This window comes from Artemia franciscana, chromosome 13 (assembly GCF_032884065.1).
Source record: "Artemia franciscana chromosome 13, ASM3288406v1, whole genome shotgun sequence".
In the NCBI taxonomy this organism is placed as follows: domain Eukaryota; kingdom Metazoa; phylum Arthropoda; class Branchiopoda; order Anostraca; family Artemiidae; genus Artemia; species Artemia franciscana.
This window is the reverse complement of record NC_088875.1, coordinates 23,763,696-23,780,348: the sequence shown is the minus strand read 5'-3', so window position 1 is coordinate 23,780,348 and position 16,653 is coordinate 23,763,696. Positions and strand designations below refer to the sequence as shown.

General features: G+C 35.3%; 1 protein-coding gene across 3 annotated transcripts in view; it reads right to left on the bottom strand.

The window, feature by feature from the left end:
* Positions 1-10,455, bottom strand: part of LOC136035097 (glycoprotein-N-acetylgalactosamine 3-beta-galactosyltransferase 1-like) — a 34,979-nt gene extending 24,524 nt beyond the window's left edge. For 2 of the 3 annotated variants that reach the window (XM_065716680.1, XM_065716682.1), the window contains exon 1: positions 10,366-10,455. In XM_065716680.1, the coding sequence (XP_065572752.1) occupies positions 10,366-10,373 (8 nt within the window). In that variant the 5' untranslated portion in view covers positions 10,374-10,455. Of the gene's footprint in view, positions 1-10,258; positions 10,334-10,365 lie in introns of those variants that run through there. The other variant, XM_065716681.1, reaches the window with a different exon arrangement.
* Positions 10,456-16,653: the final 6,198 nt, after the last annotated feature.

Genomic DNA, 16,653 nt, shown 5'->3' with positions numbered 1-16,653 from the left:
AATTGCTTAGATTTGGTATGCACTTTCTTGTCAAGTAATACTTTCAGAAAATGATATCAAATACTATTGCGGGTTGCTATGATCGTCTTTTTTTAGCAATAGAATCTATTACACTATTACAAGCTGAATGTGCTACCAGGGGTGTAACAAAGGCGAGAGGGGCTACAAGATGCTTAAATTACGTAAACAATTGCCTATCGAAGTTTTATCCTGAAACAATAAATCTAAATGGTACAGACTTTTGTATATACAACTTAAAATCATAAAAATAAAATTACAAAATACAACTAAAATACGTAAAAGGTAATTCATGCTTAACAATGAAAAATATAAACCTGAAAAAACCAGAAATAGGATATAATATATATACAAAAAAACTATGAATCAAAGCAAGGTGGGGCCCTAGCAACCAATTTCAGAGGTGAGGGTTGTTATTAGAAGTACTTTTAACTCATATTAAGAGCTTTTTCTGACACCTTTAAATGAAGATTTCAAATTCATTGAGTAAAGACTATACATATTCACGCCGCCGTGGCAAGGTGTGGCTAACCCACCCCAGCAAGCAATTTTAGGAGGATGACTTTTTGTACATAAAAATTGTATTTATAAAAAAATATAAAGCATTATTAAAATAAGAAAAACAGTTAAAACTCCACAAAAGAAAAAACAAAACGTGAAAGAATGTATAGAAAAAGAAACAAAATAAAGATTTGTGGGGATCCGAGCATCCGACTCCAGGGGGTGTAAGAGCTTTTAATGGAAATTCCAAATTTCTTTGAGCCAAGACTATGCATTTTCACGTCAACGCGACAATATGTGGCTAACCCACCCTAGCAAGCAATTCCAGGGGGATGAATTTTTATACATACAAATTTTATTGATAATTATTATAAAGCATTATTAAAAAGAAATAAAACTCACTAAAGACTCAACAAACGAAAAAACAAAAAGTGACAAAACCTAATATACGGTAAATACATGCAAAAAGACCAATCAATTAAAGAACGGCAGCGGCCCTAAAACCAATTCCGGAGGGATGGTTGATATTACAGGTAAGTTTAATCCACAATGAGAACTGCTTCTAAGAATTTTTGATGAGAATTCCACGTTTCATTAAGCCAAGGCTTTGCAAATTCATGCCACAATGACAATATATGGTTGGCCCTTCCTCGCAAGCAATGTTTTTTTTTTACATGCAACTCATATTAATAAAAAAAAAGTACAAACCATTATTGAAAATACAGAAAAGGAGTTAAAACTCAACAGGCGAAAACACAAATCATGAAAATCCTGATTTAGGATAAGATATATGCAAAAAGAATCATGAATTATAGAAAAGCGGAGGTTCTGGCAACTAATTCCAGAGGAGAGGATTGATATTAGAAGTAAATTTAAGCCCTATTAAGAGCTATTTCTTTCAACTTCTAATGTAACAACGGTGTTTCTTTCAGACAAGACTATGCATATTCAAGCCACCGTGACAATCTGTGGCTAGTTCACCCTAGCAGGCAATTCCAGAGGGGAAGGGTTACTATTAGAAATAAAATTAGGCAATATTTCCGAGAGGTCCTAATAAAATTCCCTCATTCCTTTTAACTGAGTTTTAGATTTCAGTCCTCTCACCGCCGAAAGATTCATTTAACACCGCCACCTTAACTTTAACCTGTAGAACCTGTTAATCCATGCAATTCACACCACCGTGGCAGTATTAGGCTGCCCCGTGACAAACCAATCATACGCATTATCATTCTAGACATTTATCTATGAAAAATTATGCTTGGAGTCCATTGATTCCTGCTTTCGTAAGCATGGCCTTTCGTGATGCCTCCAAAACACTTCACACCACCACGGCATTACGTGGTTGCCCTCTGTGGAATTCACGTGGCACCCGTCATTGTCTATAAGGCATTTCCAACCATTTTCCACAAAAATAAGCTTATAAACCTATAATTGAACACTATTTTTATTTGAACAGCGGGATTTAGCATTTAATTTTTTAGATTGTGATAGGCCAAGGCAATACACACAAATTAGAATTTAAAACATTTCTTGAACGAGCCCTCTCCTTATTTCCAATGTTCTTATAAAAATTGGTTGCATGGTAACACCCTACGGAACCCGTCATCATAATTTAAGCGTTTTCTGACGCTTGGATACCCCAATAGATATATTTTTGTTGTTGTTGTTATTGCTTTCCGACAACTCCCAACCCTTGTTCAACTATTGATGGGACACAGCACACTCTCCCTCAATGTGAGAGCCCTCCACCCCAATTTACACCACCATGGCACTATTTGGCTGTCCCTTGACAACCTTATGAAACACATTATCATTCCTAAGACATTTTCAAAATATTTTCTTATTAAATTTATGCTAGGAATCCATTGATTCGTGTTTTTTGTATGAAAACCCTTCTGTGATATCCCCAAAATACTTCACGCCAATATGGCATTACGCAGCTGTCCCCTGTGTATCTATGTGACATACATCTTCATCTCCAAGGCATTTTACACCTTTTTCCAACAAAAATAAGCCTAAAAAATATAAAAATGAACACTATTTTATTTGAATACACCAATTTTTACAGAACAATTGGAAATAAGAGGAAGACTCGATCAAGAAAAGTTTTTAATTCTAAGTGGTGTGAATTACTTGAACTATCACATTCAAATAAAAGCAGTGTTAAATTCTAGATTTTAGGCTTATTTTTGGGATAAAACGTCGAAAATGCCTTAGAGATGATTACAGATGTCACATGGATGCCAAGGGGGGAGTATTAACTGCGTAATATCATGGTGGGGTGAAGTGTTTCGGGAAATCCCGATTGGGTCTGCTTACAAAAAATACGAACCAATGGACTCAAAGCATATTTTTATTAAGAAAATATTTGGAAGATGTCTTATGAATGATAATACGCATCATATTGTTGCCACCAGGCAGCCACATATTGCCATGGTGGCGCGAATCGGGGGGGGGAGACTATCACACTGAGGGGGGCGTAAGGTACCGTGTGCCATCAATAGTGTGACACGAGATGGGAATTGTCGGAAAATAATCGCAAGAAGAATAAAAATATATCTATTGGGGTATTCAAGCGTCAGAAAACGCTTAAATGATGATGACAGGAGCAGGAAGATGTTACCGTGCGACCAATTTTTACAAAACCAATGGAAACAAGGAGAAAGCTCGTTCAAGAAATGTTTTAAATTAAAAGTGGTATGAATTGCCTTGGACTATCGTATTCTAACAATGAAATGCTAATTCCCGCTGTTCAAAGAAAAAGAGTGTTCAATTTTAGGTTTATAAGCTTATTTTTACGGGTTAAGTTTGAAAAGACCTCATAGATGATGACAGGTGCCACGTGGATGCCACTGGGAGCAGCCGTGTAATGCTTTGGTGGTGTAAAGTATTTTTGGGGTTATCATGACAGGTTTTACTTACTAAAAGAACGATCAATGGACTCAAAGCATACTTTTTTTTATCAAGAAATATCTGAAAATGTTTTAAAAATGATAATGTGTATCATAGGGTTGTCAAAGGGAGGCGACATGTCACCACGGTGGCGTGAATTGCTTAGAGTAACATCTTATACAGTTTAAAGTTAAGGTGAAAGTGTTAAACGAATTTCTTGGCGGTGGGGGGACTTCTAACACTCAGTTAAAGGAAATGAGGGAATTTCATTAGGACTTTTCAGAAAAACTAATTAATATTGCTCAAATTTATTTCTAAAAGCGATCCTCTCCCTCTGGGATTACTTGCTAGGGTGGGCTAGCCACATATTTTGGAAGTCGCTTGAATATATATTTTGGTTCAAAAAGCGCTGTATTTTCACCAAAAGCTCTCAGAAATAGCTCTTAATAGGGTTTAAATTACCTCTAATATCAATCTTCCCCTTTGGAATTGATTATTAGGACCCCAACCTTTCTTAAACTCATGGTTCCTTTTGCGTATATTTTATCCTATATAAGGTTATCAATAGAATTGTATGTACAAAAAGCCCACCTGGAATTGCTTGCTGGGGTGGGACAGTCACATACTGTCACGATGGTGTTAACAACATTAAAATTTTCATTGAGCCAAGCCTTGGCTCAATGAAACGTTGAATTTTCATCAAAAGTTTTCTGAAATAACTCTTAATGTGGATAAAATTTACCTCTAATATTAACCTTCCCCTCTGGGATTCATTGCTAGGACCCCCGCCGTTCTTTAATTCATGGTTCCTTTTGCATACATTTATCCTATATCAGGCTTTTCACGTTTCTTTTTTTTCGTTTGTTGAGTTTTAAGTGCTTTTTCTGTGTTTTAATAACGCTTTGTATTTTTTTTTATTAATACAATTTGTAGGCACAAAAAGTCCCCCTGGAACTGCTTGCTAGGGAGGGTTAGCCACATATTGTCACGTTGGTGTGAATATGCATAGTCTTGGCTCAATGAAATGTGGAGTTTTCATTAAATCATCTTAGAAGTAGCTCTTATTGTTGATTAAATTTACCTCTAATAGCAACTCTCTCCTCGGAAATTGGTTTCTAGGCCATGAAATTTCTTTAATTTAAAGTTCTTTTTATATATATCTTATCCTATGTTGGGTTTTTTTACGTTTTTTTCTTTGGTGAGTTTTAACTACTTTGTCTGTGTTTTAATACCCTTTTCTAAATTTATTTTTATTAATATAAGTTGTATATACAAAAGTCTGTATCATTTAGATTAATGGTTTCAGGATATTATTTGATAGGTAATCGCTTACGCAATTGAAGCATCTTTTAGCCCCCCTCACCTCTTTTTCATCCCTGATAGCACATTTAACTTCCAATAGTGTAATTAGTCTCTGTTACTAAAAAACGCTACCAGCAACCTGCAATATTGTCTGATATCAATCTCTAAAAGCATTAATTGACAATTAGGTGCATACCAAATTTAAGCAATTTCTTGTAATCAATTTTCCCCTCCGCATCTCAATTATTGCAAATACTTGGGAACACACAATACATTTAATCGTTCTACCTTGTGTAAACAGGGGGTTCTCCTTGCGTGCAATTTGTTTCAAACAGTTCATGGTAACGAACTGTAGTAAGGAGCGACCCGGCTCAATAGTAAACGAAACTCTAAAAAATGACATTTCGATACTAAAAGATATATCAAAAGAATCGGATTTTTATGCTGATTTTAAATATATAAATTTCATTAAATTTAGTCTTTGTCATCAAAAGTTAAGAGCCTGAGAAAATTTGCCTTATTTTGGAAAATAGGGGGTAACACCCCCTAAAAGTCATAGGATCTTAACGAAAATTACACCATCGCATTCAGCGTATCTGAAAAACCTATAGAAAAAAATTCCAAGGTCCAATCTACAAAAATGTGAAATTTCGTATTTTTTGCCAGAAGACAAATCACGGGTGCGTGTTTATTTGTTTTTTTCTTTTTTTTTCCCAGGGGTCATCGTATCGACCAAGTGGTCCTAGAGTGTTGCAAGAGGGCTCATTCTAACGGAAATTAAAAGTTCTAGTGCCCTTTTTAAGTGACCAAAAAAATTGGAGGGCACCTAGGCCCCCTCCCACGCTCATTTTTTCCCAAAGTCAACAGATCAAAATTTTGAGATAGCCATTTTGTTCCGCATAGTCGAAAACCATAATAACTATGTCTTTGGGGATGACTTACCCCCCACAGTCCCTGGGGGAGGGGCTGCAAGTTACAAACTTTGACCAATGTTTACATACAGTAATGGTTACTGGGAAGTGTACCGACGTTATCAGGGGGATTTTTTTTTGGTTTGGGTGTGGGGTTCAGGGGAGGGGGCTATATGGGAGGATCTTTCCTTGGAGGAGTATTTCATGGGGCAAGAGAAATTCAATGAAAAGAGCGCGGGACTTTCAAGCATTACTATAAAAAAAACAATGAAAATATAAACATAAAAAAGTTTTTTCAATTGAAAGTAAGGAGAAGCATTAAAACTTAAAACGAATAGAGATTATTACGCATATGAAGGGTTCTAAAAATACTTTAGCATAAAGAGCGAGGTATTTAGGAGGAGATAAATACTTCGCTCTTTATGCTAAATTTTTTTTAATAATTTCAACTATTTATTCTACGGCCTTTCTGATTCAGGGGTCATTCTTAAAGAATTGAGATAAAACGTAACGTAAGTTACGTAAGTTATGTACGTTTGTTACGTAAGTTGATTCTTAAGTTACGTTTTTTTTACTAATAAAAACTTTCGTTAAAAATTAAAAGATCTAGTTGCCTTTTTGAGTAACAGAAAAATTGGAGGGCAACTAGACCTTCTTCCCCACCCCTTATTTCTCAAAATCGTCTGATCAAAACTAAGAGAAAGCCATTTAGCCCAAAAAAAGAATTAATCTGCAAATTTCATTTTAGTAATTTATGTACGGAGAGCCAAAATCAGACATGCATTAATTCAAAAACTTTCGAAAATTAAATAAAAAAAATTTTTTTTTAAATGAAAGTAAGGAACGACATTAAAACTTAAAACGAACAGAAATTACTCCGTATATGAAAGGGGCTTTTTCTCCTCAACACCCCGCTCCTTGCGCTAAAGTTTGATTCTTTCTCGCAACTCTACTTTTTAAAACAATAAAAAACTTTAGCGTAAGGAGCGGGGTGTCGAGGAGGAAAAGCCCCTTTCATATACGGAGTAATTTCTGTTCGTTTTAAGTTTTAATGTCGTTCCTTACTTTCATTTAAAAAAACTTTTTTTTATTTAATTATGTAGTAGAAGCTATTTCCTGAAACATAATGTTAGAAAGACCATCATGGTCCAGATGTCATGGGCACTTTTTCACTGGATGAAAATGACCTTTTCGAATCCTAATGACGACAAAAACCTTTAGAATATATAGGTTCTCTAAGAAAAATACCTTGAAAGAAAAGAAATCCTTAGTAAAAAACTCCTTGAAAGACAAAAAAATACCTTGAAAGAAAAAAACACATTGAAAAAAAAAGAAAAATGAAATCTCTTAAAGTATTATGCAACACCCAGCGTGTGCGTTGTCATTACGTAACACCCACGAGTGTCCCCATCATTACATAACACTCAATTGTTTATTTTCATTACGTAATACCCACGTGGGCGCTGACATTACGTAACATACACGTGTTTGCCCTCCTCAGTTACAAGCGGGGATTCCCCACGGGCCCCACCTCTAGCATGTCACGTGTCAATGTGTCATCCTTAATACAAGTATATTTTCCCCTATTACGTAAGAACTAAAGAAATCATGAAGAAAAACGCCTCGAAAAAATGTCTTAAAAAACGTTCTTGAAATGTCTTAAAACACCTTGAAAATTTTGAAGAAAAATATCTTTAAAAAATGTCTTGAAATGTTTATAAACGTCTTTAAAAAAAACTCTTGAAGAAAAATGTCTTAGAATACGTCTTGAAATGTCTAGAAACGTCTTGAAGAAGAGTGTATTAAAGAAGGTCTTGAAAGGATTTGAAACCTCTTGAAAACCCTTGAAGAAAAATGTCTAAAAAAAAGTTCCTTGCTTGCGTACCTTGCTTGCAAACCATATTACGTAACACCCCCAACCCTATTATGTAACATTCGGAGAAATTCTAAACATTTCCTATTATGCAACATGCAAAAATAAACATTCCCTATGGTGTAACAGACATCTAATAGAAAACATACCCTATGATGTAGTTATACTATACACGGGCGCTACAGTATTGCCCCGGTGTGCGTAATAACGTGTTGAGGGGCTAGTAGCTTTAAGAGTTCACCCCCTGTCTGTGAACTCAAAACCAATGAAGGGATACTACTGATATGTACATTTTTCTCATAATTGAGAAATTTTGTAGCGTTCACATAAGCATTACCAACGCATTATCTTTTTCTATTGTTATCAGTTTTATCATACAGCATTAGGAGACCGAGCTTTGCTTGTTACGGGAATCATAGACGTAAAAACAATATTCAGTGTAGCCCCCCTCGGAAATATGTATCCCCAATACTCTGATTTACACAAAAAAAAATTGTGGAACTTTTATAGAATTAATTTTTTTTAAACAAAGATACAAAGGAGAAGGTAATTTTCAAACTTTAAGAGTCAGTTTTCAGTTTCAATTGGCTTTCCTAACAATTTTAATTAGCTGAAGGTTTCTACCGTAATGATTTTTGTAATTGTTCAGATTTTCTGGATATTCTTTTTCAAACAATACCGAACGGATAAGTTAGTAATTCTAGCTTTATTTTTTAAATACTACCAAATTTGAAATGTGGTCGTTATTTAAATATGGTGAATATGTCACACTATTATATTACACAATCTGTATTAATACTTTGACATATCCTGTATCTTTATTTAGACAGCGCTATTGCGCTGCCTATCACTTTGTGTTTCCGCTTTGTGCGACCTGCTGATGGGTCAAAATTGATTCAAAATTACGAGCAAATAAATAGTGCGATACCCGGATCTACTAGAATAGAGCTTGGTTCCATTATAAGATTAAGCATACTCTGCTAGGCGTGGGAGCTGGGGGAATTGGAGGGAGGATACGTACTGCAGCATTAGTGGTGAATCTGGCTGAAAAAAGCCAAGTGTATACAAAATTCAGCTTTGCCCACCCAAAAGCTTTTTCACGCTCTAGTGTCGTTGCAGCAGCTCATTGCTGAAAATTTTAGTAAAAGCCAAGCACCAGCACTTACATTTATGATTGTTTAATGCGTATCTTTTGTTTAATGTTTTAAATTCACCAAGTAGCGTGTTTTTTAAATAGTTACTTTTCTTCACTTCTCCTTAAGAACCACCTACTTCAATAGCACACCCTCATGCCCCCCCCCCCAATACCAATACTTTATCTACGCCCCTGTTAGGAGGAGCGGTGTAAAGTATAGCGGGTCTGGAGACAAAACGTGTTTCATAAAATTGATCTGCATATTACGAAGTAAGAATTGTTTCTTGACTTCAAACTGTCAAAATACTTTATGTGCAACTACATAGCCCAAGTTATGTATTTCACGTCTATTCTGTCCCTTGGGTTTGTCTTGTCTCACACTAAGATGAAAGAAACTAACGACAAAAAAGAAAAAGTTTATTCTCGAATTTTACGCAGCATAAACATGAGCAAGTGACGCTCAAGTACCAAAATTCCTTCCCCCTACGGAAGAAAAACAAAATTCAAATAGATTCTGAGATTTGGAAAGCCTTGTTTTCCAGGGGTTATTTTTCCGGGGAGACATTTTGCGCGGGGGTACTTTCCACGTTATTTTTTTTTTTTGGGGGGGGGGGGGGTATTTTCCAGGCGGTATTTTACTCTGGGGAGGGGTACGGGGATATTCTCCGCAGGGGATAATTTACTATAGGTACGGGTATTTTTAGGGAGGGGAGGGGGTAAACGCCGGGGTTAAAAACCTAGAACCACGTAAGGTACTCCCAAAGGACATTCAATATAGATATTTTCTTAAGAGCTTAATACATTGAACTAGGGGTGTGCACAGACAATTCGTGCTTATCTGTAATTTTAACTTTCGTTAATATTTAAATAAATTAAATTTGAAAGGACGATAAAATCAGAATCAAAACAAAAATAAAAGTTGAAAAATATAAAAATTAGCCACGAAAGAAAATATAAGTTTCATATTGATGAAAATATGTGGGGGAAGGCAATTTGGAGGGGAAACCATTAGTAAAATCTTAATATTCGTACTATTGAGGCATAGTTTGTTTTTATTGATGGTGTTACCAGAGCCCTTGATGCGGCCTCCGTGCTATGTTTTCATGCAGTAAAATTGAACTTTATTTTACTGAAGAAGTTTGAACTTGAAATCATAGATTAAAGAGACAATCTTACATCATAAAATAAAATTTTCATGTTGCGGGGAGCCAAGTGTTTTCTTCACAAGTATCAGCTGGGCTTAGTGAACGCTCATGTGGGTTATTTGCTCCAGCATAACGCTTTAGATACCACAACAAAGTCTGCAGCATATTGCAGTGTGAAGCGAGATTTTATACAGTGTCAATTTGGCCTGGGGCCCACCTTTCTACAATTATTCTTGGATACTTGTTCATTTTATTGTGGGGACACTCCCGAGACACCTATATCATTTATGTACTTTATACATTCTGACAATGATCGGATCCACTACATTTACAAAAAATGCATGAGGGTCCTCCTCCGGCGGGGTGAGGGCAGAAAAATAACATTACAAGTCAACATTTTCGACAGTATTGCATGCACATTAATTATTCTACAGTCCTATCGTTAAGAACGTATCATAAGATTGTATCAGAAGCCTTTTACTATGTGATCCGATGGCAAATCTTAACGACCCGACTAATTTGTTATACCACTAGAAGAAAAGATGTAAACACTGAGATAGCCAAAAAATAAACTAATAATTTGCTTACCTGCTCATGATACTTTAATACATGCACACGATTTCTTGTAAATTTTCAATTAAAACGGTTATAGCCCAAAAAAGCGGGTAGTGTTTACAAAGCACCATATGCCACAAATGTCAATGACCCTTAACTTAAAATACAATAGATGAACCCTAAAATTCTAATTAATTAAAATGAGGAAGGGCAAGAATTCCCACGTGTAAAATTGAGCAGCCAAAGGGAAAGCAAGACAAATAAAAAGAATAAAGAAAAGATGGGATTCTAGAGTATTCTACTCTCGTGTAAAACACTCTCCAACAATTTCCTTATCGCTCGAACCCCCCCCCCCCAAAAAAAAAAATTTCTTCTGGGAAGTTTTCCTTATTTTCATTTGACAAAAAAACTTTTTTTCTGATTGTTTTTCCAATCATACTGGGAATCCCGCTACAAAGAAAAGTTCCCCCTCCCCATGGAAAGTTCCTCCCCTCGTGCAGTAGTCCCCCAGACAACTCCTCTCCCACTGAAAACTTTCCCTGGACATTTCCCCGTAACATTCTCTCAACATATAAAATTGCGCTTCCAAAGAGAAAGTAAGACAGATTAGTAAGACGATTACCCTTGGGGGAAACACATCAGATCCATAATTTTTCGCTTGAAAAATTGGTCATGAGGCACCAAGAGTAATTTCACAAAATGCTGTATTTATTTAAATGTTATGGCGAGCCAGAATACCCAAGCTTTGAGAAGTGTGAAGAAAATTGATACTTTGGATCAAGATGGGCTTTCTAAAAGTTTTTCTTATGTATGATTGGCCGTTACTTGTGTGACATATTCAGCAATTTTTCCAAATATTTCACGTGCAATCATCGATGCCTGAGAGTTTTCTTAGCGTTTTTGGAATGTCTACACAAAAGGGAGTTAAAGACCCGAATGCGTGTGCCAATTCAGTCCTATTACAGTTTCTTGTTTTTAAGTAAGAATCTTCTTCCAAATATTGCTTTTAAGCCCAATTTTATGCCTTACCAACTGGGTAAAGGTATGGGTTGCAACATTGAAGCTAATTAGATTCTGACGAAGTTGATGGAAAATGTGTTCAAAGAAAAGTGTCCTTTATATTTTTCTGGGGTAGATATCTCAGGCACTATCGACAGCCTAGTCCATTTACAAGCTATATTTCAACACTTCCGTGAGGGAGTAAATTGGTCTTAAACTTCAGTGGTTAATTTTTTGGTATCGTAATATGTCTATTAGAGCTAGATGGTCAAACGTGGTATTTGAGGACACCGAGGTTCTAAAAGGCGTTTGCCAGGGTAGTGTGCTATCCCCCTAAATTTTCAAATGTGTTCTTGCCAGTTTCTGCGTCTTCTCAAGACACCTCTATTTTATAAAGAGACTAACATGAGTTCCATTGTTTACGCCAATGACGTGCTTCTCGTGAGCCACGCACGGGACATGTTCTTTTATTGTTAGTATGCCACCCCGGAGCTTACAAATGTCGTCTGGTAAGATTGTTCCTAATTGTTCATGTTTCGACAATAGAGGCCTAGTGCAGTTATATTCCAGTTATTGATCCCCAGCAATTGCTTTTACCAGTGCTGTTCGCCACATCCTGCGGAAAAAGGACTAGAAACTACTGAGGATAAGTTACTTTCGGTAATATAAGTACTCAATATCTCTGCCTCGGTCATACCGCTACAAGAAAATGGTCAGAAATTCTTTGCTGCCAGATACCCCAACACAGCTAACTGAACTTACTTCAAACGTAGTAAGGAAGACGCGAGACCATTTTGTTCCACATGACCCACTTCAGACCTAGTTATATGCGAAGTATGCTGTCAATTCTGTTTTTTTTTTGTGGTTATCTTGTATTTTCTTTTTGTCTGGTTATTTTGTTCATCTTTTTTCGCTTGTTTATATTGTGCTCTCCATTTGCCCTGTTGTATTTGGAGGTAAAAAATAAATTGATTCATTCATTCAAATAAAGAGACATCCTTTCAAGGATGTCTTACAGAAGAAACAAACAAAGATCTTTCTTCTGGCAAAAAATGCAAAATTCCACATTTTTAAACAGTTTGTGGCGACGAACTGTAGTAAGGAGCAACCCTTCTCAATAGTAACCGAAGCTCTAAAAAACGGAATTTCGATACCAATAGAAACATTAAAAGAATCGAATTCTTATGATGATTTTATTAAATATATAAGTTTCATCAAGTTTAGTCTTATTCCTCGAAAGTTACGAGCCTGAGAAAATCTGACTTATTGTCGAAAAAAAGGAAACTAAGAGTCATAGGATCTTAATGAAAATCACATCATCAGATTCAGCGTATCAGAGAACCATTTTGTAGCGCTTTCAAGCTCCTATCTGCAAAAATGTGGAGTTTTGCAGTTTTTGCCAGAAGAAAGACCACGGATGCGTGTTTATTTGTTTATTTTTTTCCCCAGGGATGATCGCATTGACCCAGTGGTCCTAGAATATCAGGAGAGGCCCATTCTAACGGAAATTAAAGGTTCCAATGCCTTTTTCTGTGACCACAAAATTAGAGGGCAAGTAGCCCCTTCCCACGCTCCTTTTTTTCCCAAAGTCACCGGATCAAAATTTTGAGAATCCATTTTGTTCAGCTTAGTCGAAAACCTAAATACTATATCTTTGGGGATCACTTAATCTCCCGCAGTCCCCGGGAGGAGGGGATGCAAGTTAAAAGCCTGGGTTTACGTGGTTTACGCGGGAGGATCTTTCCTTAGAGGAATTTATCATGGGGGAAGACAATGTCCATGAAGGGGCGCTGGATTTTCCAGCATTGTTAAAAAAATACAATAAGAAATTAAATAAAAAACAAGTTTTTTTCTACTGAAAGTATGGAGCAACATTAAAACTTAAAACGAACAGAAATTATTATGTATATGAGGGGGCTCATACCCTCCGCTATACCTCACTCTTTACGCCAAAGTATTTTTAAGAATTTCAAAAGAGCTATTTATTCTAACTCAACGGCAATTGTGATTTAGGGGTAATTCTTAAAGAATAGGAGCAAAAATTTAACTTTAGCTTAAAGAGCAAGGTATTGACTAGGGGGCGAACCCCCTCATATACGTAATAGAAATATACGAATATAGAAGTTTGTTACGTAAGTTAATTTGTGAGTTACGTATATTTATTACTAATAAAAACGTTCGTAAATCAAATGAAAAACTCTAGTGGTCTTTCAAAGTAGCCAAAAAAATGGAGGGCAACTAGGCCCTCTAGGTCGCTTATTTTTCTCAAAATCATCCGATCAAAACTTTGAGAAAGCCATTTAGCCCAAAAAAAAGTAAAATTAAGATGCAAATTTCGTTTTAATTATTCATCTACAGTGAGCCAAAACCAAAACTGTATTAATTCAAAATGTTCAGAAATTAAATAAAAAAACAAGTTTTTTTTTAAACTGAAAGTAAGGAGCGACATTAAACTTAAAACTAACAGAAAATATTCCGTACATGAAAGGGGCTGTCCCTTCCTCAACACTCCGCTATTTACACTAAAGTTTGACTCTTTCTCACAACTCTACTTTTTAAAACAATAAAAAACTTTAGCGTAAAGAGCGGGACGTTGAGGAGGGGACAACCCCTCTCATATACGGAATAATTTCTGTTCGTTTTAAGTTTTAATGTTGCGCCCTACGTTCTGTTTAAAAAAAACTTGTTTTTTTTATTCAATTGTAGATAGGAACTTAAAATCTCTATAGTTGGATTTTCTGGTATGCTGAATCTGATGGTAGGATTTTGATTAAGTTCTCTAGACATTTTGGCGTTATTTTCCTCCTTTTTTCCAAAATGAGGCAAATTTTTTCTGGCTCGTAGCTTTGATGGATAAGATTAGACTTGATAAATCTTGTATATTTGGAATTGGCATAAAAAAGTAATTTTCTTGATACAATAATTCTTGTTAAAATTCTTTTTTTTTTAGAGTTTAGGTTACTGTTGGGCCGATTCACTCCTTACCTATAGTTCGTTACCACGAACTGTTTGACCAATTATTTAGTACAACTAATGGCTATATACTATTGTATAGCAGTTGTTTTCCTAAAGCTCTGCACATATTCTTATGATAATGAATTTTTAAAGGCACCCTTATACTTAGTAAGTATCATTCATTTGTTACCAGCACCAGACATGGATTTTGGTATAGTTTATAGACCTTTGTTGATAGATTTTTCCGATAATGTACCCAATAGCTACAGTTTATTGCCATTCGATTTTGTTATTATGTGGTAAGCTGATCGATAAATAGTTACATGAATTTAAATTGTAGCACTTACATAAATATTCCTTTTGAAAATTCAAGAAGAGTTTTGCCTTAAACGAAAGGAAATTTAAAAATGTCACAAGTTTAACAGGGCATAAATATAATACACTAATCCTGATTTTGGAATGATGAATGATTCCGAGCCATTGAGAAATGGACCTGATACGCCCAAGAAAATGTCATCAAAACCATAAAAAAGTAACAAAATGTCTTGGTGGTGCCAGGTGCCTGAGCTTGATTTGGAAGTTAAAAACCCTTCAGGCGGTGAAAACTAACTGGATCGAGTTCACCTATTCAGCAGTGAAGATAAGAACCAGCGACTTATGGGCATATAATGATTTTGGTTACTAATGTGTATTCAAGGAGTTGCCTAATTATAGTAGAAAGAAAGGAAAATATTGTTGAAAATTGCTTAATACTTGAATATCCGAAAAAAATCTAAACACCATTAATTTCCATGCTATTTTCATCTGAGTATTTTATTCACGGACACCAATTTCTAGTTTAACACTTTTTTTGGGCACTTTTTTAGCCTTGTTCTTGATCAAACGAATATTTGTTGTTCTATTTTTGTGCATTGGGGACCCCTTGGCGCAAAAACTTCCAGATACAAGTATCAAGCTGACCAGAATATGCAAATTTTCGTCCCATTTCGAACCCTATTTCAAGGGGGCTCGTGCCACCAATAACAACACTGTTTGTAAACCGCAGGTTTACAACTCCCCTTCTTGTATACTCCCCATCCAATCCCTTAGAAGATTAAACTAAAAACACTTTTTGAAAAATAAATATCGAACAAAAAAAACTGTTTTAACCTTTGAAATATTAACTGTTGCCCTTGTTTCCTCAACAGTTAAAGATAATTAAGAAAACGAGTTTTCAAAAATTAAATAAAGACTTTGAAACGTTTCTGTGTCTGTTTTTATTATTTGTGTTTCTCCAGCATTAACAAGCTGCCAAAACAATGTTGGAACCTGCCTAAGAGATCATTATGTACTTTGTATAAATTTGTCTTCACAAGGTTATCGTGAGATGGCATTTGGTATAAAGGAACTTTTTATGTCATTTCCGGAGTGGATAGGCTTTGAATCATAAAAGTGGATATTAAAAATGAGTTTTGAAAAAAACAGTCAAGAGAAAAAAATTCATTCAAATTTGAAGTTTATTAAGCAATAATGGTAAATAATATTCATGTTTATCCGCACGGTAGAAGTAAACCACGAAATTGCATTTTCTGGGATGTTGGGGAAGAGCTAGAAAGCCTAATGTTTCTTGTTTTATTTTCTCCAGCGATAGCCAATAATCATTGGTTCACTTATTCATCGGATTTCTTCAGCAAGCTAAACGTCCTGCCTTAAAATAACCAATGTTTGTTTTAAAAGTTTAATCTAGGCATGAATGTTTAATACTTTCAAAAGAAACAGAATAAAGAGAAGCGTTTAAACGATAAAAAGAAGTTTTAAAAGTAAAATAAAACTAAAAAGCCACAAACGAAAGTATTATAAAAAAATAATTCCATCTTGTAACATTGATTAGTGTTGAGATTAGTGCTTACTTTTATGATTAGTATTTTGACAACTAAAAAACACACAAATATACACCATTTTCATGAAAGCACTGGTGACATTCAAGCATTTACGAGGATTAGAGAGGACAACAGCCTCACTCTTTTTTAAGGTAGATCTTTCTTGTAGCCTTGGCTTAGAACTGTAATTCTCTTTTTCTGCTGTCATTATTGATGCTATAAGAAATAAAAAACATACTGTTTGAAATGCGAATCGTTTTCGATAAAGGGCAACTGGTACTCTAGCCCTTAAAAGGATTGACGCTATAATAGGCTCAACCTTGTATATATAGTAATTTCTGCTCTGTTTAAGCTTGACTTGATTATTTATTTTACTTTCAATTTGTTTTACGTTTCATTTATTTATTTGCATTAAGTTCTGTTTGCTTTAAGCTTGACCTCGCTCAAACTTAACCTGAAACCTGAGTTTTGTTTTTTAATTTTCTTTGAAAATTTTTTCTTGGAAAAC